This window comes from Ilyonectria robusta (genome assembly GCF_021365365.1).
Source record: "Ilyonectria robusta strain PMI_751 chromosome Unknown BGZ61scaffold_1, whole genome shotgun sequence".
Classification (NCBI taxonomy): domain Eukaryota; kingdom Fungi; phylum Ascomycota; class Sordariomycetes; order Hypocreales; family Nectriaceae; genus Ilyonectria; species Ilyonectria robusta.
Window position 1 is genome coordinate 2,104,583 of NW_025764435.1, and position 27,102 is coordinate 2,131,684.

A 27,102-nucleotide genomic window follows, 5' to 3' on the forward strand; every position below is an offset into this window, starting at 1 on the left:
ATTCCTATATGCCGATCCACGTTCTAGTATACAACTCTCATTCCTGCTTCTGGGCCAGCGCAATCGCTTTCCGCTCCTCGTCCTTGAGGTGCTGTTGCCTGAAGTGCTCGACAGCCCAGTCCATGTTGTTCAGGTGACCGGCCTGGATGTTTCGGGGAGCGTGGGATTGGATTGCCCTTTTCACATGGTTAGCATCAATTCTTGAGCCATGGTTCTTTGGAGGGTGCTCAATCGGGTTTCGCATTGACGGAATGGGGTGGTACGAACTCGGGGTAGGCGACATCAACGTATCGGTGCTTGTTGGAGCCGTTCTCGAACAAGTTTCGGTCGAATGAAGCTTGCTGCGCAGCCTTGGTGTGCAGGGTGTTGATCTCCTCCCAGTCCTGGGCCCGCGAAGTGTACTTGTCGATGAGGCTAAGGATGGCGGACTTCTCGCCCTCCTTGGGGACGAACTGAAGGAGACCGACGCCACTCAGGAAGACAGAGACGGTGATAATGGATCCGGTCTGCAGGGACAGGTCAGTATTCGACGCGGCAATGGCTCTCGGGGAGCTGCGGGATGGCGTATCGCGGAGAGCAGGTGTGCGAGGTTTTGCGGGCCATACGTACGCCGAAGGACTCGTTGACGGGGGCGGCGGGCTTGTGGTGGGCGTGGGCGTCGGAAGCGTAGGTCCGCGCTGTCCGCTGCAGCTGTCGGGCCACGCAGGCTGCCCTCTGTCGTGCGGCGAACATGTTGGCGGGATGGGCGGCGTTCAATTGGGGATTGATCGTGAGGGCCTCGTGCGAAGAGTCGCCAAATCTACACGGCCGCTTGAGGTCGTCGCCGGTCCGCGGTTGATCCCGAGTTACGTAAGCCAGCCTTGCCGCAGCTTTGGCCAATCGCTGTGCAGACGTTTGGAATCGCTTCTTCCACATGCCCGCCTTGCCACTTAAAGCATTGTACATCTACTCATCCATTGAGGATTTGTATTAATACAAAAATGTCATGGGAATATCCACCTATTCGTATTCGCTCACAGTTTCCGACCTTTTTTTTCTTCTTATTTCGGCACGGAGTCTGATGGTGGTGAATCTGGTCGTCCAGGATAGCCATTTCCCTCCCATGAGTGGCCCACCTTAAACTGCTGATGATGTTGCAGTTAATGGCTGAGCATCTTTCGATCACTGTGCCATTCTCGGATTCTATGGGATGAATATCGGCTGCGCCAGTTTTTTGACATTGTCCAAATCACAATGCAACTAATCCGCAATCAAGGGACACATTGTGCTTAATCCCGGATGACTGCACTCTTTTTACGTGACGGTCACCATATCAACACTCCCGAGAAAACAGAATGCTAACATTCTCGGATGGACCATATGTCTTTGCCCATCATGTCATTGCTCCGGACTTACCTTAACATATAACCCCTTCTCAATGGCTTACTCGATCGGGTTCCTCATGATAAGCCAGCCGGTGGCAACATCAGGTTGATTCTTGGCTGATGCAAGCCATCCATGTCGCACGCTCAGTGTCGGATATGCTAGCGGATTCTCCTAAGTCATATTTGGCGCCGTCTTCCTTGCCATTTTGTTGGTGGAGATATCTCTTGTTTCCATCGTATGCCCGGCTTAATATCGCCGAGTGGCTGATATCATCCACCTCGATGCTCCGGGAGTTTAGTCGCAAAGTCCGTGTTGTATAGTATTTTCGAGCATAACCCAAACCAAGTTATATAAGAAGCAGACACTTCTAGCAATATCATGGAACTTCAACGACAACCTATCAGTTCATCAGTTTTCACCCTACACCCACATCGCCACTAACACCGCCTCTAACATCAACACTATGGCCAAGACGGCGTTCATCACCGGTGCCAACTCTGGCGTCGGCCTGGCCTTAACAACCCTGTTGCTCTCAAAGGGCTGGAATGTCGCGGCGACGGCAAGAGATATTACGTCCCCAAAGCTTCACAGCCTGACTAGCGAGTCTGGGGTACTCATGGTTCAGCATCTCGATCTCTTCGACGAGGCTACGTTCCAGCCAGCCCTAGATGGCGCAATCGAAAAGTTTGGAAAAATTGATGTCCTCATCAACAATGCCGGTTACAGTCAGCTCGGTGTCCTCGAACACCTCAGTATCGATGCCATTCGCAAGAACTTTGAGGTCAATGTTTTCGGTACGGCTTTCTCGTCCCCTTTCGGTCCGGCTTGGATACAGTGTGACACAAAATGTCTAACATTGGAGAAAAGGGACAATGGGACTAATCAAAGCTTCTTTGCCACACCTACGTGAAACCACGGATTCAAACTCCCCCTCCCGGATTATTTACGTCGGGTCGGGAGCGGCTCATTTCGGGTTACCCCTACTCAGCCCTTACAGTGCCAGCAAGGCGGCAATGAACATCTTCATGGAGTCACTCATGTACGAGATGGAAGCGGTCGACCCCCCGATCCAAGTCAAGCTGGTGTGCCCACATGGCGGCATCAGTGAGACCAATTTCGGCCAGACGTCGATGCAGTTGGCTGGTGTGGATCAGATGGCGCCAGAGGTGCATGAGAGATACGGTGCCTTCATGAACAGGACCATGCAGCGGTTCGGCGCCATGCAGGGCCAGAGCATGTCGGCGGTGGACGCCGCAGAGACGGTCTGGACAGCGGCGACGGACAATGATCCGATCCGACTGAGGTACTTTGTCGGACCGCAGGACGGCGGAGTAAACCTACAGCGGCGAATGCGAGGCACGCAGGCTGGAGAAGACGCCAACGAGGTTGACCGGCGATACATGGAGGACATGAGGGCTGCGTACATGTGAGACGGCGAGAGATGGAAGCTCCTGGAAGTCTTGAACCGGCCCGGTCGAGAATGGCAGTGGCGGAGAATGGGGGAGCAGTGGCGATAGATCCCGAATGCGATCTCGACCCGGGACCTGTATTGTCAATGCCAACACCATGTCTCAGCTCGCGTACGGCGTGGCATGACAGTACTTATGTATTTGTATACTGGATCAATGGATGCAGATGTTGGCACTCGAGCACTGAACGGCGTGTACATCTGCATGTATGTCTCACGGGATCTGCGTGATGATTCCGCCGTGACGTTTGACCACGAATACGACCACTGGGCTATGACTGATGGACGAGGAGGCCTCTGGCCAAGGCTTCGCCCCACGGGCAGTGCACGCGATCACGAGGTTCGAGGGAATTCGAGGGAGCCAGTCGGAAACATTGCTTGGTGATGCAAGATTTAGGGGGGTAACGTGGTAGAGAGAGGTAGAGAGTTGGAGAGACAGCGAGGTTGAGAAGTGGAGAGGCAGCAAGGCAGCAAGGCAACGAGGCAGTGAGTGAGGCAGTGAGGCAGAGATACCTGTGTGTAAGACGCTGTGGAAGGGGGAAACCACGGAAGCGGGGAAGGAGAGTCAACAGAGGCGGAACGCGTGTCGTCATAAACATTGATTGCTTCACGCCTCTGGTCCATTGCCGGTCCATTGCCCCAACAAATGACAGACGGACACGCCAAGCACAACAATTCATTCCCAGCCGTTACTTAAGGTAAACTCCGTGTCTCGTCCCTACCTTATGCGGGGGAAGCCACATGATCTCGGCCTTTGAAATGGCTTGGATGGGCTTGAGTGGTGGATCAACTGTGGCTGTCACCATCCCACCAAACTCTGTCTCCGCAGCCACACTCACTCGCGGCTCTCACTCGCGCTCTCACTCGCTCACGCAAACCTGCACTGACGGGAACTGTCTTGTCTTTTCCCATCCGACGGGCCCTGTTTTTGTGCTCTGGATCAAGGTCTAGGTCTGGGCCTGCCGCAAATGAGGGCCAAGACTCGCAGCGCCTCCCCCGAAGCTAACCTTAATACCTGTCGTCATGGAAGCCTCGCCCTCGTCACTTACACGTGTGCGCCGTGTCCGGCCACGGCTACGACGGGCCTTTTTGTCCGTCTTTGCATTTATAAGTTACATCTTGGTCCCCGCGTCGCTGCAGATGCAAAACGTTAAAAACAAGGGGTTGCCTTCTTGGACACATGACATATGATCGCTGCCAGGCCCTTGTCTCTCATCGCATCGTGTCGTGTTCGCACCGTCCATCCAACAACCAACAACCAACGACAAAGTGTTCCATTGTTCCTAACCCAACATCGGGCGTGTGCCGACATATGCGCCGTTGGAACCGAACACGCAACGCCGGGGTCTCAGTTGTGATCCAGACGGAACAAAAAAACACCACGGCGTGGTTCGACACCGTCGGCTACCTCAAGGTCTCAGAAACCCCTCTTAAAAGAAAAAGAAAGCAGGGAGGCGGTCACCTATTCATATCATCCATTTCACTCTCGGTCACGCAAGAGTCCATCCACCCACCAAACAAGGCAAAACGCGTATTCACACCGAATCGCAAAACTCGCATCTACACCGAATACCACAAACCACAACATCCAAAACACAGCGGGGCGAAACGCGCAGCTGCCCATCATGTGCCACCAGATCATTGCTCAACGGATGTGCCAGGTCTGCCAGCGCGGCCAGGGCGAGTTGGTCATCGACTTTACGCAGTGCGCACGCAAATGTTCCAGTCCGTTCTACTGTCTGACACCCAAGCCGCAGATGGAGGTCTGCGCGCTCTGTGCGGCGAAGCTCCCCACACCGGTCCTCGCACGACAGGTCGCCGAGGACATGGCCGCCGCCCGTATGGTCCCCCGGTCGTCCGCTCTCCAGCTGCCCGTCGGCACAGGCGGTGACGGACCGACGCCCGGAGGTGGGCCGCCCCGCCATCCGGTGCTCCCCGGACCCAACCCCGGCCGCCAACATGTCTGCGGTTGAGGGTCCGAGCTGGCTGCAAGGGGAAGCTGGGCAATGAGAGAGAGAGGAGTGAGAGAGAGTTGAGACAGGTTGGGGACGGTGAAGAAGCCAGATTGGGGCACGAAGAATGCTACTACACTATCGGTGCAGGATCGACTGGGGGGGGTCCGTGTTGGACGCATGGCCGGCGCATGGCTCATCACATTGAGAAATGCGGCGTCACCGTGTCACCGAGTCACCGTGTCACCCACCGGATGGGTCAGTGAGGTGAGTTGAGGCCAGGGAGGTCACCTCGGACTGACCACTAGCCAACTGGGCCGGGCGCTATTGTCACCATTGTCACCGTTGTCACAGGGTCGTCCGCAGTGTCGTCAGCGATGTCGCCCACTGCATCACGGCATCGTCCACTATTTTCACTCACTGCATCGTATCGCATCGTATCGCATCGTATCGCATCGTCCGCTACATCACACAACCACGTCTCCTACATAGTACACACCTTTTCCCACTAATTCTTCCTTAGCGGATGGCGGGCAGTGGTGCGACCGGCGCCCCGGTGAGCCGGCCGCCCACCCACATTGCCGGGAACGCGCGGAGCGGAACCGCGCGACAGGGCTGATGGATGACTTGCATGACGGCGACATGACGGGAGGGAACTTGGGAGGCACCCGGGTTTGCCATTCGCCATTCGCCATTCGCAGGGAGCCACCCGGGAACCAAAACCCGCAGAAGTATTTTAGAGAAAAAAAAAAGGAAAAAAAAAAAGAGGCAGAAAAAAATTGAAGACATCTCGTTCGCAACCAGGCGGGCCGTGCGACGGGTCGCGCTCAAGCTCGCGCTCCGTGAGACGGGTCTCGTTCGTCCCCATGACCTTGACCATAATAAGTGATTGTCCGTGATTACGACTCGCCGTGCATGGGCCCCTATCCTGATTCCTCCCCGGGGGTGTCGTACCAGCTTCCTCCGTCCGGCTTCCTTCGTCCAGCTCGGAGATCGCGATGGCCTCTGATTCACCGGCGAGCAGCGACATTCCCACCTGGATGACGAGTCGAGAGGCCCGGGACCGAAACACAAAGCTCACCAGTTGCCATGCCACAGCGAGGCGGAACAAGCCTCTGTCGCTCTCACCGAGTCTGATCGCGCACTAACAGCTGCTGCTTCACCGTCGTCACTCGTGTCGCCGAGCTCCCCATCACCACCGGCAAAAAGCCCTTCTTTTTGCCCCAGAGTGACTCCGGATGACATTCATTTTTTCCTGTCCCTACCAAACCCTGCCTGCTAATTGCCGCATCCTCGTCCACTTCGTCCACCTGTCCACTTGTCCCTCCTCCCCGTCCTCTGGTCTTCTGGGTCTTCTGGGTCTTCTGGGTCTTTTGGGTCTTTTGGGTCTCAACCTCGGATCCTCTTCTGTCGCAGGGAACTCTAAATATCCTTCCCAGGCTCCCCCTTCTTGGGGAATATTCTCTCGACGTCTTCCAGCAATGGCTTCCACCAAGCTGGATCAGGTCTGGGTTCAGACGTCGCCTTCCCGGACCACGCGCTCGCTCTCGTGTTCCGGCGCCCTGTTCCCGCTCCCGCTGCCGCCGCCCCGGGTCCTCGCCATGCCGCCGTCCCTCTACTGCGTCATCCGGGAGGGCAACAAGGCCGACAAGTTCCCCCTCAAGAGCCTGTGGGAGTTCCGCATCGCTGGCATCCGCGAGGTTGTGGGCTACCTGCGGGACTCCGTCCGCCGCGACATGGCCTGGGACGGGACCAACTTCGTCGTCGACGCGGAGAACCGGGCCATTGTCCTCCATCCCGAGGTCCGTCGGGACGAGCAGCCTGCCGACGCCTGCCGAAGAGCTTTTTCGGACCTGTGCCTCAAAAACAGGGGGAAGTTCAACAACTGCTTCGACAAGTGGCTCAGCAAGCCCGCAGAACGCCGCGAGTTTCACCCCATCCACGTCACCGAGGCCGCATGGCAGGACCTGAGCATCCCGCTGCCCGCCAGGGGCATCTTCGGCATCATCACCGTGGGCGTCCATCTGAACATGTACTCGGTGCGAGAGGTCGACGGCCGCGAGCTCGTCGACCGCATCTGGGTCTCGCACCGGGCGAGGGGAGAGAATGTCTGCTACTCGGGCATGATCGACCAGGTTGTTGCAGGTGGCATGGACCCGACGGACAGGGTTGACGATCTCCTAGCACCGGGTGTCACTCTGAAACGGGAGGCCGAGGAGGAGGCCGGTTTGTTGCTCGACTTGGACACCAAGAACATGACTTCAAGTTGCTGCTGCGGCCAAAAGAAAGTAATTGGCATCGTCGAAGATGCACCTGCCATCGCCTTCTACGACTGCAAGGGCCGCGAAGCAGGCCGCGGGAACGAGGGCCACCTGGAGCCGGGAGTGCGGTTCGTGTACGACGTCAAGCTCGAGGACCCGACCTTCCAACCGCGGAGCCACGAGCGCGGGATCGAAAAGTTCGAGTCTCTGACGGTGGACGAAGTCAAGCGGTGGCTGCGGGAGCGGCGGTGGAAGCCCAACTGCGGGCTGGTGATGCTCGACTTTCTGGTGCGAAAGAACCTGATCACCGAGGCCGACGAGGAGCGGTTTGGCGACATCGCGGCCGAGCTGCGGAGGTCGCTGCCGTTCAAGTTTGCGCAGGAAGGATTCCCGTTTTTGGCGCCCTGGGAGTGAGCGAGATGGAGGAGATGACAAGTGTATTTCAAAAAAAGATTGGACACGAAAGAGCCGGTCCCCCTGTATTTCTATGTATGGACAAAACAAAAACAACTTGGGTCACAAAAGCAATTTCCCCGTCTCGGGAATAATTAGCGTGCAGATCTCTCTTCCCCATTTCCAAGCCTACACGCTCGACTCCTCTGCGAGTCTCGCAAAGTCCGACAGGTGATGGACCTCGAGCTCCTTGCCCTGGATCTTGATGGGAGGGGCGGGCAAGAGGGTGAAGCAGATACGCGCCACCTCCTTGCCCGTGTTCTTCCAGGCGTGGTTGGTGCCTCGCTGGACGATGATGTCGCCCCGGCGGAAAGTCCGCGAAGCACCGTCGTCGAGGATGCATTGAACCTCGCCCTCGATGACAATTCCATAGTCGACGCTGGCAGTTCGGTGCATGATGCCAGGGTGGCCGGGCCAGATGTCGACAACGCGGAGGGCAGAGCCCGAAACCGGCGCAATGTCCGTCTCGACGAGGTTCTCTCGGTAGGAGCGCAGATCCCCGTCGCCGTTGTGGTCGGGGGTTTCCTGCTGGTTGACATACGACGTGTGCATGGCGACGCCGCCGCTGCGATGGCCCTGGACTTCGACGGGGATAGACGTGTCCCAGACTGCCTTGCCGTTGGCGTCGTGGGTGGTGATGTACCGCTTGACGGGAGGGAGGGCCTGGGCTTCGGAAGACATGGTGATGGAGATTGTGGGTTGAAGGGGTCTTGAGTGTTATTGAAAAGACGTAGTGTTTTAGTGTAAGGGGTAGAGTGATTGACAAGAGGCAAGTATATCCGGCCTCGAGGATGCTTGTTTGGTGTTTTGTTGGGTGATAATGATGCTTGTTCGGGAATTCCCAAGACTTTCGGGTTTCCTCGATCCTTTATATAGAAAAAGGTGGTAATCTTGAGATGAAGGTTTGCCCTATCCAGCATTAGTGACGATCCCATTTCCAGGAGAACCGTTGAGTTCGGCTGAGGAAGACTACGTCCACGGAGATGCCAACACGTGTCACGGGTCCTAGTTCCCCGTCGTAGGGCCCCCTACGATTGGGCGTTGGAGGCGTTGAGGGATCCAAAGGTCACATCGTGAGGAAGATCCTCTACAGAAGTCGTCTCGGCAATTACGCATCACCGAGTTCCGTGGAGTTTTGGAAGTTGACCGTCGTCCGATATTTGGTAAGCACATGTGCCTTTCTCCCGGATTTGGGTTCCTAGTTTCATCTGCCAATCAACTGTCTTCGTACTCTATGGGTGTGATGGCCCCACCCGCAAGGCAAACTCGGGGGGCCTTACCGAGCTGTAGTGGGAGGAATGGAGCAAGGCTGAAATCAAGAGACAGGGGCAAGACCCGAGTTGTCCAGATTCTGGGCTACGATGGGGTTCCTCGCACCGAGATTCTTTGTCAGTTGGGCACTTCCGTGGGCACTTCCGTGGATACTGACGTCATATACTCTCATCGTGTTGTTTGTGTATATTTTTTGGGTGTCAATGGAGGGGCTTATCAATCGTTCTTTTCCTCTGAAGTCCACGGAATATCGGCTGCCCACCAAGACAATCAACACCTGCAATTATGATGCAAAAGCCAGCACACGATTCATGCGGGCCTACAGGGACCAAAATACCATACCGAAAAACCCATCAGTCACATCAATTCATCAACACCTTCATCAATCTTGCTCTCTCTATCCAAGAGTCGAGAATTAAGACGACGTGGAAATATAGGGTAGCAATGACAGGTAAAAAAGGCCGCCGTCCGCATGTCAATCTGTTCCCCGCTCCGCCACCTGGCCGTCCCCACCACAAGACTGCCGGCTCTGAGATTGGCAGCGGGGAAAAAAATCCATTTCGACTCAATGCAACGATTGTCCAGAGCCTAGATGTGGGGACTCTCGGGCATTCGGCTTGGGCCTGGCTTGGACATGGGTTCATGAGATAGGCGCCACTTGACCGCCAGCAGCACAGTGAATTAACTAGCGAACACCCCCTGGCAGCTGCTTCCCAGGCATCAGCTTTTAGTGGTTGACATGGAAGTCCAGGGGCGTAGCTAGGTACGCTCTACTACGTAGTAGCTCGCCTCGGATTCAGCCAGCAGATGCGGTAGGCGGAGGAAAGCTCTTTGCCTCCCACTCACATTTATTCGTTCACTCACATTCACTAGCACAGCGACGGGCCATTAATTACAACAGCAGGTAGCCAAATGGGCAGATGACCGGCCGACTAACACTTGGACGTGGATTCTGGGTGGCTGCGCTTGTTGAGCCTCACGACCAGGCAAACAAAGACTCAAAATAAGTGCTTACAGCGCTACACAAACCATGCGACGCAAGATTCGCACCAGCTGCAGCTTGGAATGCGATGCGACGCTGCCTCGTCAGGCGGCTCTCAGCTCCAGTACCGGCATTCGAGAGACGTACTGCTACGTACTATGTCGAACAATCGGTGTCGGGAAACACCCAAACTCAGACAGATAGACGAGGAGTGGGCCTCGGTGCTCCAGGAAACGGCCGGAGTTTTGGGCGGCGCAGCGGCTTCTTGCAGCAGCGTCGAGACGTATATTCCGCAGTCTGTTTCCGCGGTCCGTATCCGTGCTGCAACACACACACGCGTACGCTCTCTATTGAGTATGGAGCGCGAAGCAGGGAACAAGGGGTGCTCTGGCACGGTCCGTGGTGGGGGAACCTAGAGCGACGCAGTGAAGAGACGGGGAGAATTATACCAGCCAGCCAGGGTTGAGCGGCGCATTCCATCGCCTGATTAAACCAATTGCCAGCCCGCGCCCGACTCTTGCATCGTCTTTAGGCAATTATTAGACCAGGTAGACCAAGACCAAGCAGGCCGAAGACGCTCTGGTGTGCCGGCGATTAAGCACAACAAGGTTCGTTTTAAGAGTCAATAGTCGACGGCGAGAGGGTCCACTAGAGATGGATTAGTACCTGGGGCAACAAAGTCTCCATCCTCCGCTTCGTTTTGGTCCTCTCCGCCTCGTCTTGGTCCCCTCCACCTCCTATCCCAAGTGTTCCCCCCACTGAGACAAAGAAACGCCCAAAGGGAGAAGTGACGGAAGTGACGGAAAGAGGAGAGACACTGGAGTGGAGATCCGAGCCGCCTGTGACCGATTTGTGTCAATGATTTGTGTGAGCGGGACTTATGCAGTCGGATCTAGAACGCAGCCTCGTGCGCCTTCGCCACCAATAGTCTGCCGGGGCTGTCCAGAGGTTCGACGGCGCAGGGCAGATGCCGGGTCAGCCTAGGAGGAGAAGCAAGCATCAATTATGCCAAGTCAAAACGTCTGGGTTCTTGCTCACATGGGAAGGGTAGTGGCCTGTGGCATCAAGAAGGAATACGTCTAAATATAATATCATTTCAATATCTAGTAGCGGTCAGGGTAAGATATTATGGCATAGTTCCACAGCCGGCAAACGTGAGAGTCAGCACTTGATTAATTATTACGGCAGCCAAATCCCCATTATTAGACGCTGGGACGATGCCGGCGGAGGACGGACTTGACGATGCGGAGGGATGGACGGACTGGCCCGCTAGCTTACATCAGATGGTTGTCGTCGGAAGAGTCCAACTCCGGCCAGCGAGAGGATCCAGCTCGACCCGAATTCGTCAATGGCTTTCCACAGCGAGACGAAACAACGACACCCTCGTGAGTTGTTTTTGGCACCATTCACCATTCGCCATTCACAATTCACCATTCTCGCCCAGCTTGTGCACGTTATTAGCAGCCAAGCCGCGGCCTTGGAATATATGGGACCTGGCGTTCAGCTCGTCGCGCTAACGCTGCGCCTCTGCGAATTGCACGCCGCTGCTGGCGCCACACAGCAGGCCTCGCTCGCTATTCCAGCCCGGCCTAGCCCTTTCCGCCGCCATCCCTTGCCATGGCCCAGCGCATTTCAGTGGTTTGCGTCCCCTGTAAGCCTCCAGCTGCAGGTCGCCCCGGTCTGGACTAACCATCACCCCCCCTGTAATCAGCCCGTCGTCGCGGAGCTCGCTCGCTTTCTTTGTATAAGCCCCCCCCCCGGCGGGCTGCTGGTTTGATTGATGGTGGTTGTGCTGGAGAGATTGGAGAGAGAGAGAGACACACCTGTGACGGCGCGAGAACAACAAAACCCCGTTAGTTCCCCCACCCGTCCTGCATCGCTGGCCCTTTTTTCTCTCTTTTCCCTCGTTGGACGTTGTCGCTGTCGCTGTCGCTGTCGCACGCGATATATCACACCAGTCTATCCCCCGTTGGACCCTCCATCGCGGGTGGAGGAGGAATTGCTCGACCAACCCGGACCTCGAATCACAAACCAACCAACCGACCAAAAACCCCTACCGGAAACAATATACGGGAAACACTAAATAGACGAAAACCACGTCGGAATCGCCATGCGTCGCCCCGCCGCTCTGCTGGCCTGGGGAGCTCTCAGCTCGCCCGCCGCCGCCTCCTGGCTCAAGAACCCGTTCCTCAAGTCGGCTGCCGAGGAGTCATGGACGCCCCCCGTCGAGACAGGCCTTCCGGCTGTCGGTGAGCAGGACCAGCTCGCCTTGGGCTTCTCGCCCCGGCCCACCGAGGCGCCCGAGTTGTACGGCCGAATGGCCTTGATGGAGCGCATGGAGGGTTACACTCTTGGAACTGACACTTGCGGTTACATTGCCAACGGAAGTGAGTATTTACAGTCTTGTGTGTCTTTTTTTTGGATTTGGTTGTGTGCGTCTTCCTAGTGTCATTGTCCGAGTTGGGGAAACCCGATTAGACATTGATATATACGTTAGAAGCGGACCAAATCCAATGGACATCGACACTGCAAGAATAACATGCTGACAATGCCTCCCATCTAGACTCCTTCACATGCATCACCGCCGGCGCTACTTGCACATACTCCGACGACTTTATCGGCTGCTGCAACCCTAGCTCGTCCTGTAATGTCGTGAAGACGACGTGCATCGACTACGCTGCCTCGGCTTCTGGCGCATGCGATCTGCCTGACGACTTCCACACACTCTGCTGGTAAGTATTCCCGCCAGCTTCCCTCGAAAACCGCCCACTTACACCATTTCTAGTGCCAGTTCCGCGGCCGGAGCTTGCTTCACCTACGTCGTCTCCACCACCGGCTCGGGCAGCAACCCCGACAGCACTTTCACCCTGCTGGACTGCTCTCCCACCAGTGGCACCTCGACCCTGTTCGACTACGACCCGGCGTGGGCCGCAACGCACACGGACTCCGCCTCCGCCTCCGACTCGGCGAGCGCCTCCGACTCTGGCAGCTCTAGCGGTACCGCCTCGACGACCGCCGAGACCTCCGCGGCCACCTCCGACACCGGCGGCGGCGGCGGCGGTAGCAGCACCCCAATCGGCCCCATTGTTGGCGGAGTGGTCGGCGGCGTGGCCCTCATCGCCATCGTCGGTTTCGCCATCTGGTTCCTCCTCCGCAAGAAGAAGGCCAAGGCCGCGGCAGCTCCGCCAGCCAACGGCCAGAACTTCGCGCCACCGCCCGTCCAGCCCCAGCAGCCCATGTCACAGACGCCGCAGAGCCCGCAGAGCTTCGCGCCCACGTCGCCGGCCACCACCGCCTACACCTCCGGCGTGCCGCCCGGCTTCCAGGGCTACCCGCCGCAGCAGGCCACCCCCCAACCCTACGACCCGCACATGAGCGCCTACTCTGGCCAGCCAGCCTACTCGCCCCAGCCCGGTTACAACGCCTACGCGCAGCAGGGCCAGTACCCCCCACAGCAGGGCTTCGATCAGCAGCAGGGCTTCCAGCAGCAGGGTCAATACAACCAGTACGGTGCCATCCCCGGATATCAGCCCCCCTCGACCGGTTCACCGCCCCCGAACCTGACTCCCAGCCCCGGGCCCAAGGAGGGCGAGGCCGTGATGGGTGGCCAGCAGCATCAACAGCAACAGCAGCCCCCGTACCAGCAGCAGCAGCAGCACTCTCCCCAGAATGCCATGGAGCTGCCCGCCATCAACCCCATTGGCCAAGAGAGCAACCGCGCCGAGCTTGGTTAGAGGAAGAGCTCTGCGCCGTGGGCGGGGTATCAGCTGGACCTGCTTTCCCTCTCAAGAGCTAGACAGGAAGAGGTAGCCAGAGAGAAGTGGCAGGGATCGAAAGACATTGGCGTTGGTTCGAACGGAGAAGAGAGGCGCTTTAGCAGAGGCAGAGGCCATCACCGCGGGGGATTTATTGGTTCATATGGTCCCTATTTGCCTGGATTTGTACTATACCTCGTTGCTAGCGCATTAGTATCCTGCGTTCATTTTAGTTTACTCATGATAATCAAACATAATGCCCTAGATCTATGACATATTCAATGCATATCATCGTTATCCTTGAGGCCGGAGCTGGCTCGACAAGTCCAACTACAATCGCAACATAACCACGCTCGCTATGCGTTCCAGATACCGATCTCTCCCTCTTCGTCTCCATCTATCAGACGGCCAACTTCTTGCCGACAGAATTCTCCCACCACTCTTCCCAGTTCAGCACTTTGCGACCCAGCCTGGCTTCCTCGGCCGCAAAGACCAAGGCATGGCTCCGGAGCACCTCCTCCAGCGTGCACCCGATGAACTCGTTCTGCGCGCGGGGCGCTTCCCAGCCGTGGTTCTTAACGCGGTCGCAGGCCAGCACAAACTGCTGCGTCAGGCCCAAATCGCCGCCGCCGTGGCCCAGGTCCTCCACGCGCGGGTAGAACTTCTTGGTCTCGCCCGTGTTGAAGTCCTCGACCACAATGGTGCGCGAGTCGGCGTAGATCTCGCCGTGCTCGCCGTAGATGTTGGAGAACCGTTGGCAGATCTTCTTCGTCTGCGCTACCATGTGGAAGGTGGCCATCTTGGCCGGCCTGGTCGACTCGGGCCAGGTGATGGTGACGAATTGCTCATCGCAGACGTTGTTGTCGGCCTCGAAGACACAGCGACCAAACCAATTCCGCGCCTCGACTTCTGACTTGGGCATCGAGTCGTCGTAGTCATCTTCCAGTGCCTTGGACAGGACGACCTCCCGAGCTGTTTGGGTAGGATAGTCTTCAATGTCGTGGACAACGACGTTGATGGGCCACACCGTATCACCCTGGAGCCCCTGTAACTTGGGGTTGAGGTAGATGTTCTTCGCAGAGAACTTGCAGCCTTTATCACCCAGGGAGCACTTCATGCAGTTGGTCGCAGTACCGGCGGCGACAGGCTTGCGGCTCTTCTTAAAGAATTGTAGGCTGCCCGAAGAGGAGATTGTTTCTGGGAGATGCGGCTTCCCTTGGCCGGGCTTTTCTGGGGAGCAGAGCAGCCAAAGTAGGAGGTCGATGTCATGACAGCTCTTGGTGAGAAGAGACGGCGCCGTCGTCCTCTCGTTTCGCCAGTTGCCCCTGACGTACGAATGCGTGTAGTGCCACCAACCAATGGGCTCGGTGTGGACAACACTGGTGATATCGCCAATGATACGGTCCTCAAGCAGCAGCTTCCGCAGCATTATGTTGTGAGGGCTGTACCGTAGCACGTGGCCAATGGAGAAGACCTTGGACGACTCCGAGGCCCGCAACGCCTTGTACATATCGAGACATTCCTCAAGGGAGCACGCAAGCGGCTTCTCGCACATGATGTGCAACCCAAGCGGCCCGAGGCCGACCACGACCTCGCGGTGCATCTCGTCTAGGACGCAGACAAATGCTCCGTCGACGCCCTCAGGGACGCCCTCCTCGCTTGCAGCCGCCCGTCGCCGACGGTCCTGCTCGTACTCAAGGAAGTCGCGCCAATCAGTGAAGGACTGGCCTTCGCCGGGGCTGCTGTCCCCCCAGATGTGCTTCCGGCCGAGGGTCTCGCGCTTGAACTTCAGCGGCTCGGCGACGGCGGCGATGACTCCATTGGAGACGGTGTCGATGGCGTTTGCGTAATGGTTGCCTCTGGAGCCGGCTCCGATGATGATGAAGCGCGGAGGATGCTCTGACATCTCAGGCTTGGGCGGCGGCTTGAGATTGAGATTGAACGAGGCCGTGGGGCCTGGCTCGGCATCAGGAGCGAGCTTGTCCAATGGATTCTGTGTCGAAGGCATGGCTGTAGATTTTTGTCGATGTAGTGATTGAAAACGATTTGAAGAATGCCCAGAGCCTCACTGGAGATGATGAATGAGAAAGGTGGCTGGGGCAGCAACATCAGTTGCCTCTCTCGACGGGCTGCGACGGAGGTAATGATCAGGCAACGAGCGCTGGGTGCAGGGAAGGCTTTAATGGGTCATGCAAAGATAAACGAGCGGATACAGGGAAGCGGATCCGAAGAACCCTGCGATGGCTTCTTCAACTGCCTGTGCTTGGCCGTGTATATGCCGGCGATTTAATGATAGGGGTGCTGGATGCTGGTGAACGTGGTGTTGAAGTGCCGGCTGCCAATGGGGAGGCCGCGATTTAGAATACGCAACGTTCCAGCGCGTAAGGTGCTGTACGGCAGTCTGGAGGGGGCGCCACCGGGCACACGTCCAGTTAAAGCGGGTGCTAATGTCCACGGGCGATCTTCCAACGGACAGGGCCTCTATTAGTGGGCAAGATCTCCCCGCTGCCCCTCCATTACGAGGAGTGGTTGCGGCCCATTGTTGGCGGGCCTCAATTCTTGTGTGACCAAGTCTTTCACGTTGCATACATTCGCCCATCCATACGCTGCACGTACACGCATTGAGCTGAAGGAAGCCAAGCCACCTGCATAGAAACCATGCCTTCAATCCCAGAGGACCAGGTCGCACAGCCTCAGAGCGCTAGCGATGGTCCCCTCGTGTGGATAGACTGTGAGGTACGTTGAGCTGCTTTCGATGTATGGCTTCCGGCAGCGGTGTGTCATGATGGCCTCACTCACTCACGTGCGTGCACTTAGATGACGGGCCTCAACCCGGACACGGAGGAGATAATCGAGATCTACTGCATCATCACCACCGGCAACCTCGAGGTCATCGACGAAGAGGGCTTCCACGCCATCATCCACTTCCCGCAGTCGCGGCTCGACCAGATGGACGAGTGGTGCATCAAGACCCACGCCAACTCGGGCCTCACCGCCGCGGTGCTGGCCTCGACCACGACGCCCGAGCAGGCGGCCGATGCCCTCTACGAATACATCACGCGCTTCATCCCGGAGCGGAAGCGCGGGCTGCTGGCCGGCAACAGCATCCACGCCGACCGGGGGTTCCTCCGGCGGGAGCCGTACACCCGCGTGACGAAGCACCTGCACCACCGCCTCCTGGACGTCAGCGCAATCAAGGAGGCGGCCCTGCGGTGGTGCGCCAAGCGCATCATCAACAAGGTGCCCAGCAAGAAGGGGAGCCACAAGGCGAGGGACGACATCCTGGAGAGCATTGAGGAGGCGAGGTACTATCGAGAGGCCATCTTCCGGCCGACGTTTGACGTGGCGCCGGCGGGGAAGAATAAGAAACAACAAAAAAAAACGTAGCGATTAGATAAAAGAATAGTTAATAAAAAAGAAACTACTGGTATGCAATTGACCGGTTCTTCTTCAGAGCTGGCTCTGATACCAACTCGTATGAATATGAGTTGTGGTAGGACGGCTGAGAGGCAGAACTCAACAATTCGCTAGCGGTGTCTCACTTTTTCTCAGGTTAGCTTGAAGTTGCACAGTGGATGAATGTCAATTGTTCATCTGGGTACGGGTTAAGAGTTAAAACCCACATAAACAGACACCCATATATCATACAAAATCAATTGACATCCCTCTTATCAACACGGAGAAGCTGGAAGCTGGAATCGTCCAAGGCGGTTCTGGGGTCCTTTACAACGAACTCCTTCAGCCCCACAACCCTCGCACTGTCCTTCAAAGCAGTGCCAACACACACACCTACAGTGCCGAATGACGACAAACACTGTAGCGACCCCTCCATTAGCTCAAGTGATATCATCAACCCAACCCCACCAAACAACTGGAACAGCTTCCCCAAGCTCTTCGCTGCTGGCTCTGCGCTCAGTCTCGACCATTCGAAGCCAACCAACCATTGCATTCGCTCACCTCCACTGCGCCTGCGCCTGCACCTCCCTCTCCACTCCACCTCGCCTCGACTCGCCATCTTCCCACCGCAGGTTCGCCTTTTCTCTCCCTTCCCTCTCTTCCCTCCCTTCCCTCCCTCTCCTCCTCTCCGCCATCTCTCCCTCCTCCTCTTCCTCTCCATCTCCCAATCTTCATCCAGCAAGCCAGAATGAGCGTCCAAACCGTCGAATTCCAGCCTTTTCAGGACCAGAAGCCCGGAACGTACGTGTAGTCTGATCCCATTCTCACGACTTCACCACCCCACCATTGCCCACGCCCCTCCCTCTTCTCACTCCCCACCCCGCTCAGCTACCTAGCTAGAGCTCTTCCCCAACCTGCGTTGCGACTCTGTTCCCAACCATCACCACCATCATTCCTGCGCTTCCGCTGACATTGCCTCTCCCTATAGCTCCGGACTTCGAAAGAAGGTCGTCGTCTTCCAACAGCCCCACTACAGCGAGGCATTCGTCACCAGCATCCTCCTGTCCATCCCCGAGGGAGTCAAGGGTAAGAGGAAAAATCACCTGGCTTGCCCCCAACCGACTCGAAGCAATCTCTGACATTTGGTCCCAACTAGATTCCTTCCTTGTTATTGGTGGTGATGGTCGCTTCTGGAACCCCGAGGTCATCCAGCTCATTGCCAAGATTGGTGCTGCCTACGGTGTCAAGAAGCTTCTCATCGGCCAGGATGGTATTCTCTCCACCCCCGCCGCCAGCCATGTCATCCGCCTCCGCAAGGCTACCGGTGGCATTCTCCTGACCGCCAGCCACAATGCCGGTGGTAAGTCAATTGCCCTAGAACCTCTTGTTGTGACCGCCTCTAATATCCTATTCAACAGGCCCCAAGAACGACTTCGGCATCAAGTACAACCTCGCCAACGGTGGCCCCGCCCCCGAGTCCGTTACCGATAAGATCTACGAGGCTTCCAAGACCTTGACCTCGTACAAGATTGCCGACATCCCCGATGTTGATATCTCTACCCTCGGCACTAAGACCTACGGCTCCCTTGAGGTTGAGGTCATCGACAGTACCACCGACTATGTCGACATGCTCAAGGACATCTTCGACTTCGATCTCATCAAGAAGTTCTTCTCCTCCCACCCCGACTTCAAGGTCTTGTTTGATGCTCTCCACGGTGTCACTGGCCCCTACGGAAAGGCCATCTTCGAGACTGAGCTCGGCCTCACTGGCGCTATTCAGAACTGCGTGCCCAGCCCCGACTTCAACGGCGGCCACCCCGACCCCAACCTCACCTATGCCAAGTCTCTTGTCGAGGCCGTTGACAAGGCCAACATTCCCTTCGGCGCTGCCTCCGACGGTGATGGTGACCGCAACATGATCTATGGTGCTAATGCCTTCGTCTCCCCCGGCGATTCGCTTGCCATCATCGCTCACCACGCTCAACTTATCCCCTACTTCAAGAAGAACGGCGTCAACGGCCTTGCCCGCTCTATGCCCACCAGTGGTGCTGTTGACCTCGTTGCCAAGGCCCAGGGCCTGAACTGCTACGAGGTCCCTACTGGCTGGAAGTTCTTCTGTGCACTCTTTGATTCCCAGAAGCTGTCCATCTGCGGAGAGGAGAGCTTTGGCACTGGTAGTGACCACATCCGTGAGAAGGATGGTCTGTGGGCTGTTGTTGCGTGGCTGAACATCATTGCCGGAATTGGCGTCCAGAACCCCGAGGTTACTCCCTCCATTAAGCAGATCCAGAAAGACTTCTGGACCCAGTACGGACGAACCTTCTTCACCCGCTACGACTACGAGAACGTCGACTCCGAAGGCGCCAACAAGGTCGTCGGCGAGTTGAAGAAGCTGGTTGCCGATCCCAACTTTATCGGCAGCACCATTGACGGTAAGTGAACGATTGAGTAATGAACCAAGTCCCGAGCTAATAGCAAGCACAGGTCGCACCGTTACCAAGGCTGGCAACTTCTCCTACACCGACCTGGATGGTTCCGTCTCGTCCAACCAGGGCCTGTACGCTGGCTTCTCTTCTGGCAGCCGCATCGTTGTTCGTCTCTCGGGTACCGGCTCATCCGGTGCCACCATCCGCCTGTACATTGAGCAGCACACGAGCGACCCCGCCACTTACGACCTCGATGCCCAGGATTTCCTGAAGACCGAGGTCCAGTTCGCTACGGGACTTCTGAAGTTCAAGGAGCATGTCAACCGTGACGAGCCTGATGTCAAGACCTAAGCAGGCATGACTGGTATATCAGTCGTGGACGGAAAGAGGCGGAGAAAAATAACATAATACTGAGATTCTGAGTTTGTTATCGCATAGTACAGAAATGACAAGATTGAGCGTTCTCGTAATCAGAATGAACTGAAGGTGTGAAAGGGGGCAGAGCAAATAATAGCCAAGCTTATGTCACGGCTCGAGGAAATCATTCCAAACTCAGAAAATGAGCCACGTCCTACAGCTGAGCAAGAAACGTCTTGCCCATGCCAGATATCATACAATCTGTCTCCCGCTAAGCTTGATTGACAAAAGGAATTCGTCACTCGTAATTCATCAAATCGTCAAGCAGGCGTCCTTCGGGGCCGCCGCCTAGGTGAATCGAAATCAAAACGCTGCAAAGACAAAAATACAAAGGGAAATGGAACTGCACTACGGATGGTTGGGTAACCATAGCTTCTCAGCTTTTTTCAATCTTCTCGGTCGTCTCGATCGTTATGGTCGACTCGGTTACGGGTGGGGAAAAGAGCTCCCTGAAGCGCTTCGATGCTATTGTCTTTGTGAGATGACCTGCGATGGGTAACTGAATGGATAAAGACAACTGACCCTCTTCACTCACAAAGCAGATTTCAAACGCTCCCGCAGTTCCACGTCGTTGATTCTGCTGCTGGTAATCCGGACAGAAGACGTAGAGCTGGATATCGGCCAACCGGACTTTGTACTTGGACACTCGCTTCATCCATGTTGAAGAAGCGGACTGGTGGGTGACTAAATAAATTAGCCAGCTGGCGTGGAGAGTCAACGTAGGGCCATGACGAACTGAAAGCGGTCCAGACGGGACACTGCCGCAAAGCACCATCCCACACAGCGGCGTGGAGGCGGAGGCCTTTGGTCGTTATATCCTCATAGACAATCAGGGAGTGTCGGAAACCATCGTCGAGAATGCGTCTACTGTCGTTAGATAGGAGCAACGGAACGATTTTAGGAAGGACCTTACGCCTGGAAGAGTTTTCGTTCGCCACGTAAGGACAGCTCTTGAGGGGCAATCTGGACCGTCAGGCTATTTCGAGCCTTGAACGATAGGAAGCAGCAATAAAGGAGGACCATTTCTAGGACAAATCAGTCTCTGAAACTAGCCAGGAGCGAATATGGACCAGGGCTAGACGTGAATAGGGTGTGCATACCTTCCCAAGTCATGAAACTTAGGCTGGCCCAGAGCTTTGCACAACCTTCAGCAGGACTCCATCGCCAGAACTGGAGACTGCTTTGGTCCCGATCAATGCAAAGCTCATGAGCACCCCGCAGAGAGAACCATGGGGAACCCAGATGATACATTCGAAGGAGGAAGTACGGGCACCTCTCTCGTGTGCTAATGTAGACACTGAGAGATATCTGGCGATCATTGAAAGGACTAACACGGTCAGTATCCTGGCCCTATGAAAAAAGGAGTGGAACGATTCCCATACCGCATGAAGAGAACCCTTGCATCGCTAGGCATTCTGATGTGTCCCCAGGGCACATGCGGGCCAAACGATTTTGAGCTACATCGCCTGGTCAACTTGGTCGAGAAGCGACCGGGGTTGGGGCAACAACTTACGAACGCTGGTGCTTGAGAGCAGTTCGGGACGGTAGGGGCAACGAGAATATTTTCTCGGCCCAGTGGATAGTCTGCAGTGACATGTTAAGTCAAGGCTAATAAATATTGACCTCAAATCCCAACTCACCGACGTCATGTCCATGTCATCCAGGAGGGCGTCAGGGCGAATCCCTGGACCAATTCGGATTGGGGGTGGTGCTGTCTCTAATCAGCTCCGCTGTGGTGGTCCGATGGCAGCAAAACTCACGTATTCGTCTCGCTTCCCGTAACTGCATTACTTGAAGTCGAGTGCTCTCGAGGGAATTAAGGTCAAAATTAGGTGACCTGGCCGCTCATTAGCAATATTTCCCCGGCTCGTGTCAAGTGGAATTCCAAACCTGGTCAACAGTTCTCGCAACAGAGTTAGGAAATGGTTGTAGAGAAGAAATCGTTGAGGAAGCGACAGACCCCCTGCCTCATCAGTCATTGAGTGGTACATCTTCCTCCATCGGTTCTCCTTTGTCAAGGTCCTGTCTTCATAGTGCCCGGTAATATCCCGCAGGGATCGAGACAGACACGGAAGGATGATTTCAAGATAATCGAGTACAACAGGAACACGGGAGAAATGCACTTGTGAGTGATCAGCAAGTTCGCGGAGGAGTTGGCTCGAGATTCGGATCTCCTCAATAGTCACCGTCAGATGCGGATGAGGGGGTCCAGGTAAGGCGCTGCGGAGTCCGTCGAGGTGGAACGCCACCACGTCAGCTCTGTTTGCTTCCAAACAACAGCCTTGAAGCAGATGATATTCGATCTCGCCTCCAGGTACTACTCCAGGAACCAACTCCATGGTGGAACGAGGGTCGGGGTCCAAGATGAAGTTGGCTCAAGAGGTCATCGTATGATGCCGGCACCAGGGACAACTGATGGATATTTGGCGCCGGTGTTGTATCGTCGAGACTATCCTCTGGGGTCTCCAGGCCGAGGCGGCGCCGGTTGGTGGCTGCGTGGGATCGGTCTCGTTTGGTGGGTGCGGTGAAGTGGTAGAGGTGGTAAGTAGTTGGGGTAGGGCGGCCGCGGGGTCGAGGCCGAAGGGTCAAGGCATTCAAGGCAGTCAAGAATAGATGTCGATGGAAATCCCAGACGAAGTGTATTTGAAGTTGAATTAGGGAAGCAAGTGAAGGGGTTAAGAAAGGCAACCTAGTAATTAATGAGAAGGGGGGTGGCCCAGGTGCCGGCCTCAACAACGTGTGATCCGATCCAGGCTAAGATGGTCAACACCACTGAATGGCTCGCAATCCCACCAGTGTACCCATACCCATGGCTTCACCTGACGTGTTCGGTGCACGGTTCTTATCGCGCTCCCAGAATGAGCCCATCAGAGATGCTGCACGTAATGTTGGCTGCTGCCGGAGGTATCGTCCTGTCCTCAACTGAGCTAAGACCACACAGGGTTGAGGACCACCTGATGATCACATTCCGCAAATCCCGAGCTCGGGGGGATGGCGACTCGCTGCAACTCACCACAAGCACATCAGAGCCCAATGTATTGTTGTGGTGGGTGAATGGGATGTGCAATTGCGCGCGCAGTTGGGCGAACTGCTCAGGCGCTGCCACGAAAGCAAGCGTCCCTCGACATGACGCCAATTCAATGCACAAGCAGCCCGGGGGACGTCGACTGGGCCAGATCGGGGTGGGTGGGCACTTGCAGCGACTGGCGACGACCATCTCCAAAGCAGCCGGCCACTCACGGCGTCGGTGCGACGTGTTGCGCTGCAGCGATTCTGGAGGTGCATCCGGGAGATGTGGAGCAAAGCTGTCACAAGGAGATCGCGACAGTGAGGAGGAGCCCAAGGAACCGCGTCTGTGCTGGGGTGCAGGTCTCCTTTCGTCCCTTCATCCCTTCATTCCCTTCATCGCACGTTAACAGGCGCCAGGTGGATGCCTCTGAGTTGCTGAAGCCCGTCTTGGACGTCACTTCGCCGGTGGCGGGGCTCGGCGGGGCCCCGAAGAGCCAGAATGAGGCCACTCGCCCACTGCATTTCTTGGTGCGACGGTACCCAAATGACGCTAGATGGGGGTGAAGAGGCACTTCGTATAAGAGGACATGAGCAGCACTCGTTTCGCTCTCGTCTCTTGTCTGGCTGGTGGGATGCTGCTGACCTGCACGGAGCCACAGCTGCGTGCGACGACCTAAACTCGCCAGCGCGGCCGTTTGCCGACGGGATGGATGTGCACCACTTGGTGCGGGGAGGGGGGATTGCAGCATATGAAAGAGTGAAGTGCAAAACATTTTCGCCAATCCGACCGCGAGGGGTTTCAACCTGGCCACTCCTTCCATCGGTGATTGCTGTATTCTGCTGACCCGCCGGTCGGCTTACATCCTCAGGCCGTGAAGTCAGCCCCGCTGACATTTCGTGTGGCAGGCGTGGCACTTGGTCTCCTGCCTCTAATAGGATGCACAAAGTTTGCATCCGATATGTTAAGGCAAGGATTAGCATAAAATATTCAAAATTAGAAGATAGTATTTTATATTTTATACACTAAGTGATTTTACAAAGATTATTTATTCCTAATTCTTTAAAAGTCATCTTATTATCAAGCAGCAGAATATATTAGCCTGTTATACTTTGGAAATTCTCACGGTACAAGCATTCAGATGCAAAATTTCTGCGCCCATCATATCTTATCGGTGTTATCTTATCTCTACCACGTGAAGCGCGATAAGCTTCGCATCGGTCACCTCTCGGTGAGTGCTGGACTAGCTTTCTGGGCCGTCAACACAGCGCTAAGAGATCTCATCACTTTGGTTTACTCAGCTCATCGGCGAATTTGGGATGCATGAGTTTGGTGCAGTTTTTTTTTAATATCGAGTTCGAGGTTGGAGCTCCAGTACTTGTACAAGTATCTCGTTTCATCGTCTCGTGACGTCCCATGTGGTTCATGATCAGAGGCTCACGAGAACAAGCGGTGCGAGACGGAGCCTGCAGCTCGACCGGCCGCCTTCTAGATCATAATAACACGTCGCAAGACCATATCCCGTTGAATTTCCGGTAACTGAAAAGCAAAAGCACTCATCCCATACCGTGCCATAATACAACACCGCCCAGACCAGATTATAAGGAAAGAGACGGCCCCAAGCCTGAGGGCATCCAGCAGAAGTTACTGACGCGTCTAAGGACGGTGTTCACCATATTGCTGATAGCTCATCTTGGCATGTGTGGATGCCCATCTAAGAGGACTCCTCCTCCTCCTGCTCAGCCTGTGGGGATGGGTTAGCTTCAGTTGACCAATGACAAAGAACGGTCATCTCTTACGTTGTAGGCTTGCTTCTCATCCTCGTAACGCTTCTTGTCGGTGGCAGCCTTGGTCTCATAGGGAGTGCGCTGCTTCTCGTTCAGGGCCTTCCATCGCTCACCAAGGAGCTTGCCGACCTGACCGAAGGAGATACCAGGGTTCTCCTCACGGACGTTCTCGCGCTGCTCGTTGGCGAAGAACATGTAGGCAGAGAGGCCACGCTTGGGGGCGTTGGGGTCTGGTCTTAGTTAGTGATTGAAGCTTTGGATGGTTAGGGTTGAATAGTATGGTAGTGCTGCATGGGTGACTCTGGCTCTGGGAGATGCGAATCGATCAAGACAGCTAAAATCGATCGCCCAGAGGGAGCACCTAGGCAACACCAACCATACTAGGAATCAGTGTCAGAACTCACCCTTCTTGGCGCGCTTCTTGGTCTCCTTGCCACCACGCTTGCCAGCAGCAGCCTTAGGCATCTTGTAGGATTTCTGTGGAAAAAATGTTAGCGCAGCTCAGAAAAGTTGCTCGAGTGTCATGTGTGTGGAAGGAGACAACGGTTGGCAACAAGTGTTGGGGTAAGGCGCCTGTGCGTAGTGACGATGCGTCGTGCGGTTCATCGCGCCAGATGGTTTGGAGGGGTAGCTCTTGGTGGGCCTGGAGCTCGGGCGATGAGGTGATGTGCGAGGCGCAAACGCGATTGCGCTCGCCAACGCGTGGCAATCGCCATTTGAACAACAGAAAAAGCTCGAGACAGAGGGTGAGCTTACCTGGGGGGAAGTTTTTGGAGTGGGAGAAGGTTGTGGTGATGATGAGTGATGCTGCGCGATGGCCTGTTAGCTTGGTGGTCGAGTCGTGACGCGCACGAAGGCAGAGTGATGAAGATGCGACGAGGTAGAAGGTGCAAAGTGCACTTGGATGCGCGCAACTCCCAAGGCAATGCAGGTTTGCAACAATGGCAAAAACGAGAGCAGAGGGAGCGCGCGACCAAGTGTGCGCCAGCAACAGTGATGCAGCAGAAGGAAGCTGGTGAAGGGGTGTTGCGTGGTGGTGCGCAGCGCAGAGGATGGTACTCACCACGAAGGCTTGTCGTGCGTGTAGGTGTAGGTGAGGGCGGTTGTATGGGAGGATTTGGGTGGGAGATTTGTATGAGAGAGAAGGGAGAGAAAGTGTATGGGGGGAGGGCCAAGGCAGCCTTTTTACTCCGGGGGAGTGATTGTGTGTGGAGGAACGCGGCCTGCCCAGCTACCACACTGTTATGCTGGGCACTGGCAGCCGGTGCTTGCTTATTAGGCGAGACCCCCTTCCCTCGCGAAAAATGGGTGCGCGCGAGCCGTGGTGCTAGTACTCCGTACCAAGAGTAGAGTACGAAGTACTTGTCGCCCATTGTCACGGCCGCAAGTCCCCAGGTCCCCCAGGTGCCAGGTCCCTGAGAGTCCCGTCACCCGTCTCATCGAGGAAAGGTCAGACCGCAGCGCCGCGCCCAGGCACCCAGCTCCAAGCTCCCCCAGCAGCTGGTGCCAGTGGCCGCCCAGTGGGCCAGTCACCAGCGCGCAGTGGGTGGTCCTTGGTGGTCCTTGGTGGCTCTGCTGCTATTATTGTGTGGTACTGTACAGGTACATGCCGCACGCAGCCCGCCGCGCCGAGGTAGAGTACAAGGGGATTGTACCGCGAGACTTGATGCGCAATCCGCACAGTGTACTTGGAGTGATTGGAGTGATTGCCGTGCCATTCGAGCCATGCGTGCCATTCGTGCCATTCGGCGGGCAGCTCGCAAGTCCCTTCTTCTCGACCTCAGACCCCTTCTCCCAATTTGGCCCCCTCATCTGGTGGCTCTCCGGCTTCTTGGTGACCCTCAGGCCCCATCTGCCCTGCGTCCATTCAACTCACTCTCACACACTCGCCCTCGCATCACCCTCTCGCGCTGGCGCTGCCTGGGTGATACCGTACGCCAGCCGGTACCCCCGTGGTCCTCGTCGCCCTCCTTACCCTTCCCCCTCCTTGCGCCTTCTACTCGCTTCCCTCCACCAGCACCAGCCAGTCCACCAGTCCACCAGTCCACCAGACCACCTCTCCTCCACTCACTCCATCCACCTCCCTGAGGCCGCTATCCTTCAATCAATCCCTCGGGGCTCACGGCCGCGCTCCCTCCCAATACCGACACCCTCATCCCTCCCCTCCTCCCCGGCCGCCTGGGCGCCTCGTCCTATTGTGCCACACCTACATAGTCCGGACTAGGAGCTCCAGTCGGTGTTGGAGTCGAAGCCCACTCCGGTCAGCTTCCTGGGCTTGCACATGTATCTCAGTACCGTCCGCCACTCACTGGGCAGGCTTGAGCGCGTGTCTCGCGGGCCCATGTCCTCCGCCGCTGATTCTGGCTCCATGTTGAGCCCGGCGCATTACTATGTAGACACTCTGGCTCACCCATCCTGTTGCGTCGCTGCGACTCGAAACGCCGATGCGCACTGCAAGCAGCCCGCCCACCCCAGTCTCTCCCTCCCTCCTCCCTCCTCCCCTAGTAGGGCGGACGTCGGAACAAGAAGTGGTGCTTGGTAGGGTGATACCATCCATCATC

At 56.3% G+C, this 27,102-nt stretch overlaps 13 protein-coding genes across 13 annotated transcripts; 7 read left to right on the plus strand and 6 right to left on the minus strand.

The window, feature by feature from the left end:
* Positions 1-37: 37 nt before the first annotated feature.
* Positions 38-732, minus strand: BGZ61DRAFT_525531 (uncharacterized protein; the record flags this gene model as incomplete). Its single annotated transcript, XM_046252782.1, has 3 exons — positions 38-176; positions 268-506; positions 610-732. The coding sequence occupies 3 exons, from the start codon at positions 730-732 to the stop codon at positions 38-40; spliced, it is 501 nt and encodes a 166-aa protein (XP_046112182.1).
* A 1,096-nt stretch (positions 733-1,828) lies between these two features.
* BGZ61DRAFT_488757 (uncharacterized protein) lies at positions 1,829-2,795 on the plus strand (the record flags this gene model as incomplete). Its single annotated transcript, XM_046250143.1, has 2 exons — positions 1,829-2,159; positions 2,233-2,795. 2 exons carry the CDS (start codon positions 1,829-1,831, stop codon positions 2,793-2,795), a joined length of 894 nt encoding a protein of 297 aa, XP_046112183.1.
* Positions 2,796-4,458: 1,663 nt separating this feature from the next.
* Positions 4,459-4,806, plus strand: BGZ61DRAFT_525533 (uncharacterized protein; the record flags this gene model as incomplete). The annotated part of the gene is made up of 1 exon (XM_046252783.1): positions 4,459-4,806. The coding sequence occupies one exon, from the start codon at positions 4,459-4,461 to the stop codon at positions 4,804-4,806; it is 348 nt and encodes a 115-aa protein (XP_046112184.1).
* Positions 4,807-5,891: 1,085 nt separating this feature from the next.
* Positions 5,892-7,527, plus strand: BGZ61DRAFT_15088 (uncharacterized protein). Its single transcript, XM_046237368.1, has 2 exons — positions 5,892-6,028; positions 6,087-7,527. The coding sequence occupies exon 2, from the start codon at positions 6,267-6,269 to the stop codon at positions 7,458-7,460; it is 1,194 nt and encodes a 397-aa protein (XP_046112185.1). The 5' UTR covers positions 5,892-6,028; positions 6,087-6,266; the 3' UTR covers positions 7,461-7,527.
* Positions 7,528-7,628: 101 nt separating this feature from the next.
* Positions 7,629-8,180, minus strand: BGZ61DRAFT_525535 (uncharacterized protein; the record flags this gene model as incomplete). Its single annotated transcript, XM_046252784.1, has 1 exon — positions 7,629-8,180. The coding sequence occupies one exon, from the start codon at positions 8,178-8,180 to the stop codon at positions 7,629-7,631; it is 552 nt and encodes a 183-aa protein (XP_046112186.1).
* Positions 8,181-11,697: 3,517 nt separating this feature from the next.
* On the plus strand, positions 11,698-13,698 carry BGZ61DRAFT_15093 (uncharacterized protein). Its single transcript, XM_046237370.1, has 3 exons — positions 11,698-12,140; positions 12,317-12,485; positions 12,539-13,698. Exons 1-3 carry the CDS (start codon positions 11,864-11,866, stop codon positions 13,485-13,487), a joined length of 1,395 nt encoding a protein of 464 aa, XP_046112187.1. The 5' UTR covers positions 11,698-11,863; the 3' UTR covers positions 13,488-13,698.
* Positions 13,699-13,908: 210 nt separating this feature from the next.
* On the minus strand, positions 13,909-15,414 carry BGZ61DRAFT_488759 (uncharacterized protein; the record flags this gene model as incomplete). Its single annotated transcript, XM_046250144.1, has 1 exon — positions 13,909-15,414. One exon carries the CDS (start codon positions 15,412-15,414, stop codon positions 13,909-13,911), a length of 1,506 nt encoding a protein of 501 aa, XP_046112188.1.
* A 662-nt stretch (positions 15,415-16,076) lies between these two features.
* On the plus strand, positions 16,077-17,064 carry BGZ61DRAFT_438250 (ribonuclease H-like domain-containing protein). The gene is made up of 2 exons (XM_046244219.1): positions 16,077-16,244; positions 16,326-17,064. The coding sequence occupies exons 1-2, from the start codon at positions 16,167-16,169 to the stop codon at positions 16,893-16,895; spliced, it is 648 nt and encodes a 215-aa protein (XP_046112189.1). The 5' UTR covers positions 16,077-16,166; the 3' UTR covers positions 16,896-17,064.
* Positions 17,065-17,173: 109 nt separating this feature from the next.
* Positions 17,174-19,681, plus strand: BGZ61DRAFT_582564 (uncharacterized protein; the record flags this gene model as incomplete). Its single annotated transcript, XM_046256289.1, has 5 exons — positions 17,174-17,705; positions 17,893-17,990; positions 18,061-18,264; positions 18,323-19,336; positions 19,389-19,681. The coding sequence occupies exons 1-5, from the start codon at positions 17,653-17,655 to the stop codon at positions 19,679-19,681; spliced, it is 1,662 nt and encodes a 553-aa protein (XP_046112190.1). The 5' UTR covers positions 17,174-17,652.
* Positions 19,682-20,123: 442 nt separating this feature from the next.
* BGZ61DRAFT_525540 (uncharacterized protein) lies at positions 20,124-22,086 on the minus strand (the record flags this gene model as incomplete). Its single annotated transcript, XM_046252785.1, has 10 exons — positions 20,124-20,212; positions 20,270-20,431; positions 20,484-20,611; positions 20,661-20,772; positions 20,848-21,074; positions 21,130-21,204; positions 21,261-21,331; positions 21,388-21,458; positions 21,508-21,584; positions 21,638-22,086. The coding sequence occupies 10 exons, from the start codon at positions 22,084-22,086 to the stop codon at positions 20,124-20,126; spliced, it is 1,461 nt and encodes a 486-aa protein (XP_046112191.1).
* Positions 22,087-22,266: 180 nt separating this feature from the next.
* BGZ61DRAFT_15195 (uncharacterized protein) lies at positions 22,267-23,428 on the plus strand. The gene has a single exon (XM_046237378.1). The coding sequence runs from the start codon at positions 22,447-22,449 to the stop codon at positions 23,161-23,163; it is 717 nt and encodes a 238-aa protein (XP_046112192.1). The 5' UTR covers positions 22,267-22,446; the 3' UTR covers positions 23,164-23,428.
* Positions 23,014-23,774, minus strand: BGZ61DRAFT_15277 (uncharacterized protein). Its single transcript, XM_046237382.1, has one exon. It carries the CDS (start codon positions 23,735-23,737, stop codon positions 23,150-23,152), a length of 588 nt encoding a protein of 195 aa, XP_046112193.1. The 5' UTR covers positions 23,738-23,774; the 3' UTR covers positions 23,014-23,149.
* Positions 23,775-24,080: 306 nt separating this feature from the next.
* On the minus strand, positions 24,081-24,968 carry BGZ61DRAFT_438256 (high mobility group box domain-containing protein). The gene has a single exon (XM_046244220.1). The coding sequence runs from the start codon at positions 24,734-24,736 to the stop codon at positions 24,518-24,520; it is 219 nt and encodes a 72-aa protein (XP_046112194.1). The 5' UTR covers positions 24,737-24,968; the 3' UTR covers positions 24,081-24,517.
* Between the last annotated feature and the right edge of the window lie 2,134 nt (positions 24,969-27,102).

Bases quoted from the DNA above. Each gene is read 5' to 3' on its own strand.
- BGZ61DRAFT_15088 (XM_046237368.1), top strand. From the start codon at position 6,267: ATGGCTTCCACCAAGCTGGATCAGGTCTGGGTTCAGACGTCGCCTTCC.
- BGZ61DRAFT_15093 (XM_046237370.1), top strand. From the start codon at position 11,864: ATGCGTCGCCCCGCCGCTCTGCTGGCCTGGGGAGCTCTCAGCTCGCCC. The intron at 12,141-12,316 runs GTGAGTATTTAC...CCTCCCATCTAG, and splicing joins CGGTTACATTGCCAACGGAA to ACTCCTTCACATGCATCACC. The intron at 12,486-12,538 runs GTAAGTATTCCC...CACCATTTCTAG, and splicing joins GACTTCCACACACTCTGCTG to TGCCAGTTCCGCGGCCGGAG.
- BGZ61DRAFT_438250 (XM_046244219.1), top strand. From the start codon at position 16,167: ATGCCTTCAATCCCAGAGGACCAGGTCGCACAGCCTCAGAGCGCTAGC. The intron at 16,245-16,325 runs GTACGTTGAGCT...GCGTGCACTTAG, and splicing joins TCGTGTGGATAGACTGTGAG to ATGACGGGCCTCAACCCGGA.
- BGZ61DRAFT_15195 (XM_046237378.1), top strand. From the start codon at position 22,447: ATGAGAAGGGGGGTGGCCCAGGTGCCGGCCTCAACAACGTGTGATCCG.
- BGZ61DRAFT_15277 (XM_046237382.1), bottom strand. From the start codon at position 23,737: ATGCTAATCCTTGCCTTAACATATCGGATGCAAACTTTGTGCATCCTA.
- BGZ61DRAFT_438256 (XM_046244220.1), bottom strand. From the start codon at position 24,736: ATGTTCTTCGCCAACGAGCAGCGCGAGAACGTCCGTGAGGAGAACCCT.